Consider the following 6,836-nt stretch of genomic DNA (forward strand, 5'->3'; position numbering starts at 1 on the left):
GCTTCAGTCTCACCACAATGCTCTACCGTAGTTGTTACTGTATAGTGAGAGAAATTGTGGGGTATGACAGTGTTTTATAGGCCTACATATACAGTAATAAATAGGCATTAAGCTAAATGTTATGGGACAATGCAAGCCTAATGTTTACATACAGTATCATTGCTATTCCTCCCTCATTTACATAAACATAATGTATCCGGAAACAAAGCAAGATATAAAAAAACTCTCAGGGGCTGCATTTGCTACATCTATTTTTTAATTAATTAAATACATTGCGTGTACAAAACATTAGGAACACCTGCCCCTCCCATGACATAGACTGACCAGGTTAACCCAGTTATGATCTTTTATTGATGTCACTTGTTACATCCACCAATCAGTGTAGATGAAGGGGAGGAGACAGGTAAAGAAGGATTTTTAAGCCTTGAGACAATTGAGACATTATTTTTAATTTTACCTTTATTTAACTGGGCAAGTCAGTTAAGAACAAATTCTTATTTTCAATGGCGGCCTAGGAACAGTGGGTTAACTGCCTTGTTCAGGGGCAGAAAGACAGATTTTTACCTTGTCAGCTCGGGGATTCGATCTTGCAACTAGGCTTCCTGCTGCCCCAAATTGCATAGCTGTGCCATTAAAAGGGTGAATCTGTGCCATTCACAGGGTGAATGAGCAAGACAAAATATTTAAGTGCCTTTGAATGTATGCTAGCCTAGGGGCCAGGTGCACCGGTTTGAGTGTGTCAAGAACTGCAACGCTGCTGGGTTTTTCACGCTCAACAGATTCCTGTGTGTATCAAGAATGGTCCATCACCCAAAGGACATCCAGCCAACTTGACACAACTGTGGGAAATATTGAGGTCAACATGGGCCAGCATCTCTGTGAAATATTTTCGACACCTTGTAGTCCATGCCCAAATAAATTGAGGCTGTTCTGAGGGCAAAAGGGGATGCTACACAATATTAGGAAGGTGCTCCTAATGTTTTGTACACTCAATGTATACCTATTGATTCTTCAAGAATATAAATTGTAGATGTCTCGATCTTAATTCAACTGTTGTACCCCACCGGAGCCCAAAATATAAGCTTGGTTTACTCCTTTGTTTGTAACCAATGTAAATGTAAACAAACACTGTGTAGCCTTAGAACGAGTGGTTAAAACTAGAATGTGTATATAATGGATGGTCAGTTCATGTATTCATCACTCTGTCCATGAGTTTGAGAGTGGTTACATTTATCCAGCCCCATCCTTCAGCTGTTTACTAAATCACTGGCGGTGCCCAGCTTTGTTATTGTTCGAACTGCAGGTTGCCCCTTTACTATCTCAGCGCTATTCTGATAATGTAATCCTGACGTGGGAAACATTTGATTTACCAACTCAACCCCCTTATCTCAATTAGATCAAGATCTCCCTGTCCCTTCGTACTACATCATAAAAAAAAGTCCCTATGGGTAGAGTCTATTCAAACCCCATGTCCCCCTAACTTCACTCTAAATTAACCCAACTGAAATGCCCTGCTTGCCCTTTCCTTACTGTCAAACGTTCATGCACCAATGTGTTTTTTACTCCATGGGGCTGAGAATTTCAAATGGACTGAGCTATAGACGAGACATAATCTGTAGCATGAAGTATTACATCACTATGCATGTTCCTATATACTGCAGCTTTGTGTAAGAGGCATGGGAAGCTTCCTTTGCACTTCTATTCTTCTGTTCAGTATTTAAATGGCTGACATCCATGTAAACAACACTTCCGTCAAGTCTTTGTGACAAAGTTATTTTCTTTATCACACTGAGTGCCTTTTGTTCATTGTTCCCGATGGTGAAGAGCCCAGTGCCTGATGGTTGTGTTGAAAATTAGAAATCCCAATTACCTATCCTGCCAATCAGTGGGAGGCCTGAGAAATGTTTGGCTTATGTTATCATGAAACAAAATATAGATTACCACACCACCGCTGCCATCATCCCAACAAAAGAAAAGCAAATAGACCTATGTTCAGACCTAGTCACAGTGGAATATTCTATTTTCTAATAAACATATTTAATTGGGATTCATCTTGATCTCTCTTTCTCTCTCGCTCTCTCTCAGTGTATACCTATTGATAGAAAGAGAGAGAAATGCAGCTCGCTCTGGCAGACATTCTGATCATTCAGATGAATGCTTTTTGTTACCACCATTTGTGAATGTCACATCCACAAAAAGTGTCTCCAAATGATAAAGAATACTATTATGGTTAGAATATTTATTTTTTTACATTTACAATGATATCATAAAAAAGGGAACCAAATGTGTATATATTGTGCGCTAGTCACATCACCATTCAAATTATTTTCACCATTCTTACCAACGGTTATGAACCAACAATACACTTAAATTGATTCAATTGTTTACTCAATTACTAAACAAAATACTTTTTCACGATGGCATAAAGCAACTGGTGACAGATTATTTCCCCCAAATCGTCAAATCTCAGAGAGCGCTTTGCATAATGTCTGATGATGCAGAGAAAATGACCAAAAACCAACATCCCTCCTCTCATCCCTTTCAGTCAGGCCCACTCTCCTTATTTAGTGACACCACTGTGACTTCGATGCGCGCACTGACTCCCTGTTTCACTTGCTACAACTTTGGATGAAAGAAACACTGGACACAACGGGGTGCTCTCACATTTACGCACGATATGACAAGGAAAACTCAATGATTATTTTGCAAGTGTGAGAGAAAGTGGAAAAATATGTTTTGGAATTGAAGCACAATACCTTTTAACCTTTTGGCATGGATGTATTTTTCAACTAGTAGGTTGACAGGCTTCCCATAGTATTATATACTAGCCTACTACCGTGTAATAGCCTACTGATTCGGTTATAGGCCTACGTGTAGTGGGTAGGCTACTTTATAAATTAATTGTTTTCTCTCTTCTCGACATATTCAGAGAACTGAAAATGGAAAATGTTACTGAAGCTCAAGAAAATCAGACTTGGGGGACTTGGACGGACCAAATAATCGAATACAAAGTAGTGAGCACTTTGTTAGTTTTCGTGATATGCGCCTTTGGGATCGTTGGTAATGTTATGGTGATCTTAGTGGTGCTTACCACTAAACACATGAGGACACCCACCAACTGCTACCTGGTGAGCTTGGCCGTTGCAGATCTCATCGTACTAACTGCGGCGGGCTTACCGAATATCACCGACAGCATCTTCGGGTCTTGGGTGTTCGGCCGATCAGGATGTCTGGGAATCACCTACCTCCAGTACCTGGGAATCAATGCATCGTCCTGCTCTATCACCGCCTTTACCATCGAAAGGTACATCGCTATTTGCCACCCGATAAAAGCCCAGTTGCTGTGCACACTGTCCAGAGCCAAGAAGATAATATTGTTTGTCTGGGTTTTCACTTTACTTTACTCCGTCATGTGGTTCTACCTGTCAGATATCAAAGAAGAATCATATGAGAACGGCGTGACCATCGTGACATGCAGCTACAAAGTTTCAAGACAACTCTATGTGCCCATTTACTTTTTGGATTTCGGGATATTTTTTGTTGTGCCGCTTATGCTGTCAACCATTCTGTATGGTCTCATCGCCAGAATCCTGATCATGAATCCGTTACCTTCTGAACGCAAGGATAAAAGTAAAAATGAACAAAGCAACACAACGAGTGGATGTAAAAACTCCCACCACACCAGCACTACCGCTACTTCTCGGAGACAGGTGATTTGCGGTTGCTAAAAAATAAGTGCTCTCCTATTCATTAGCAATTGATAATAAATTGGAATGCACATGGGTGAGTTAGCTTTTTGACACAACATCGGGAGTCTGGTTCCTAAAACTACAAGTGCGCTCCTATTTATTAGGTATGGGTAATACATTGGAATAGCCAGCATAAGCGATGAGTTAGCTTTTTGACACAACATCAGGAGTCTGTGTGCAGCCTGGTCTCATTTCGTATTATTTCCTCTCTGCATTGTTGGGCATTAAGCATTTCACTGTTCCAATCAAATCAAAATCCAATCAAATTGTATTGGTCACATACACGTGTTTAGCAGATGTTATTGCGAGTGTAGCGAAATAATTGTGCTTCTAGTTCCGACAGTGCAGCCATATCTAACAAGAAATATCTAACAATTCCACAACAAATACCTAACGGAATATGGAATGGAATAAGAATATATAAATATATGGATGAGGAATGACAGAGTGACATAGGCTAAGATGCAATAGATAGTATAGAATACAGTATATACATATGAGCTGAGTAATGCAATATATGTAAACATTATTAAAGTGGCATTATTACAGTGACTAGTGTTCTATTTATTAAAGTGGCCAGTGATTTCTAGTCTATGCCTATAGGCAGAGGCCTCTAATGTACTAGTGATGGCTGTTTAATAGTCTGATGGCCTTGAGATAAAAGCTGTTTTTCAGTCTCCCGGTCCCAGCTTTGATGCACCTGTACTGACCTCGCCTTCTGGATGGTAGTGGGGTGTCCAGGCAGTGGCTCGGGTGGTTGTTGTCCTTGATGCTCCTTTTGGCCTTACTGTGACATTGGGTGCTGTAGGTGTCCTGGAGGGCAGGTAGTTTGCCTTTGGTGATGTGTTGTGCAGACCCCACCACCCTCTGGAGAGCCTTACGGTTGTGCCATTGCGTACCAGGCGGTGATACAGCCCGACAGGATGCTCTCAATTGTGCATCTGTAAAAGTTTGTGAGATTTTTAGGTGACAAGCCACATTCCTTCAGCCTCCTGAGGTTGAAGAGGCGCGGTTGCACCTTCTTCACCAAACTTTCTCTGTGGGTAGACCATTTCAGTTGGTCAGTGATCTGTACGCCGAGGAACTTAAAGCTTTCCACCTTCTCCACTGCTCTCCCATCGATGTGGATAGGGCGTGGTCCCTCTGCTGTTTCCTGAATCCACGATCATCTCCTTTGTTTTGTTGATGTTGAGAGAGAGGCTATTTCCTGACACCACACTCCAAGAGCCCTGACCTCCTCCCTGTAGGCTGCCTCATCATTGTTGGTAATCAAGCCTACTACTGTTGTGTCATCTGCAAACTTAATGATTGAGTTTGAGGTGTGCATGGCCACGCAGTCATGGGTGAACAGGGAGTGCAGGAGGGGGCTGAGCCGGTACCCTTGTGGGCCCCCAGTGTTGAGGATCAGCGAAGTGGATATATTGTTTCCTACCTTCACCACCTGGGGCGGCCCGTAAGGAAGTCCAGGACCCAATTGCACAGGGAGGGGTTGAGACCCAGGGCCTCAAGCTTATTGATGAGCTTGGAGGGTACTATGGTGTTGAATGCTGAGCTATAGTCAATGCATTGTTTGGAGTTAAGCATTGCACTGTTAGTCTACACCTGTTGTTTACGAAGCATCAAACTGACCCCTAGCTTTGGGACATAAACATCCAGGCCTACTGAGGGATACCAATCCTATTTTATTTGTCATATGCTTGTAAACAACATGTGTAGACTAACAGTACAATGCTTATTTCCCAACAGTGCAGAGGAAAAATAGCGAAATCATCCAATAATAATAACACGAGGAATAAATACACAATGAGTAATGATGACTATATACACGGGGAACCAGTAGCTAGTCGATGTGCAGGGGTGTTTGAGGTACAGTAGATACAGTATGTACTGTACATATGTAGAGACAAAGTGACTAATATTATAATCATTTGAAATAATGATCCGTTTTTATAAGCTAACTAATCCAAACAACTGATGTTGCATGTTTATTACACGTTTAAAGTGACAATTCACTTCAAAATCAAAGTTTTTCAGATGATTGTATTGCCCAATCTGTAGATCCAATATGCTTCAATTCCAAATGAATGGGAAATACAGGCACCATCTGAAATTATATGGAACCTTGAGGCATAAACAGTATAGCTGGATCTACACAACAGATGGCATTTCTGTCTCACTCTATAATTATTGTATTGCTGAGAATATTGCAGACTGCAGTGTAAGGGAAATAAACCCAGTAGCGTTATTCGATTGAAAAGTGGCCCATAGTCACTGTCTCTTCCATGTCGTAGGTGACCAAGATGCTGGCTGTGGTGGTGATCCTGTTCGCTGTGCTGTGGATGCCATACCGCACCCTGGTGGTGGTAAACTCCTTCCTGGAGCAGGCCTACATGAATACCTGGTTTATCCTCTTCTGTCGGAGCTGTGTCTACATCAACAGCGCAATCAACCCCATCATCTACAATGCTATGTCGCAGAAATTCCGTGCCGCCTTCCGCAAGCTCTGCCTCTGCGGAGGGAAAGGCTCTGAGAAGCCTACCGGCGGCACGTACAGCGTGGCGCTGACTTACAGCGTGGTCAAGGACACATCTATGGTGGAGACTATGGACCAATTCAACACAGAGCTGGACGAGATCATGGTAACCTGTGAGTTGCCTGACAAGAAGATGGCGTTTCAGGACACCTGTGTGCACGACAAGGTGACTTTATGCAATGACTGATGTTATAAGGTTCGAGGTTCAGGGTTCAGTCACTGAAGATGACAGCTCCTCTAAGCCTTGAGGGATGTGCTGAGGCCACAGGAATCTGACTTGCTCTCAACTGTCCATTTTCACTCACACTGAAGTTGACTATCAAGAGACCCAAGCTTGACCTTCGGTGAGTAATTGTAAGGCCCCATGTACAGTACAATGTGAAGGCTATGTGGTGACACATTACTGTGTTGTGTTTGCTCTTCAGACACAAGTCCCAAGAGCAGACACACGTTTCAAGTGTGTGCTCTTGGGACACAGACAATGTGAACTGCCCTGGTGTGACTCAAATCGCACATTTTCCACTCTTAATGAGACCTCACTGGCAGGGTCAGAG

The 6,836-nt window shown here is 42.5% G+C and overlaps 1 protein-coding gene across 1 annotated transcript; it reads left to right on the plus strand.

The window, feature by feature from the left end:
* The first annotated feature begins 2,939 nt into the window (after window positions 1-2,939).
* LOC139372577 (thyrotropin-releasing hormone receptor b) lies at window positions 2,940-6,600 on the plus strand. The gene is made up of 2 exons (XM_071112322.1): window positions 2,940-3,710; window positions 6,041-6,600. Exons 1-2 carry the CDS (start codon window positions 2,940-2,942, stop codon window positions 6,467-6,469), a joined length of 1,200 nt encoding a protein of 399 aa, XP_070968423.1. The 3' UTR covers window positions 6,470-6,600.
* The last annotated feature ends 236 nt before the right edge of the window (window positions 6,601-6,836 follow it).

The sequence above is a fragment of the Oncorhynchus clarkii genome, chromosome 18 (genome assembly GCF_045791955.1).
Source record: "Oncorhynchus clarkii lewisi isolate Uvic-CL-2024 chromosome 18, UVic_Ocla_1.0, whole genome shotgun sequence".
NCBI classification, from domain to species: Eukaryota; Metazoa; Chordata; class Actinopteri; order Salmoniformes; family Salmonidae; genus Oncorhynchus; species Oncorhynchus clarkii.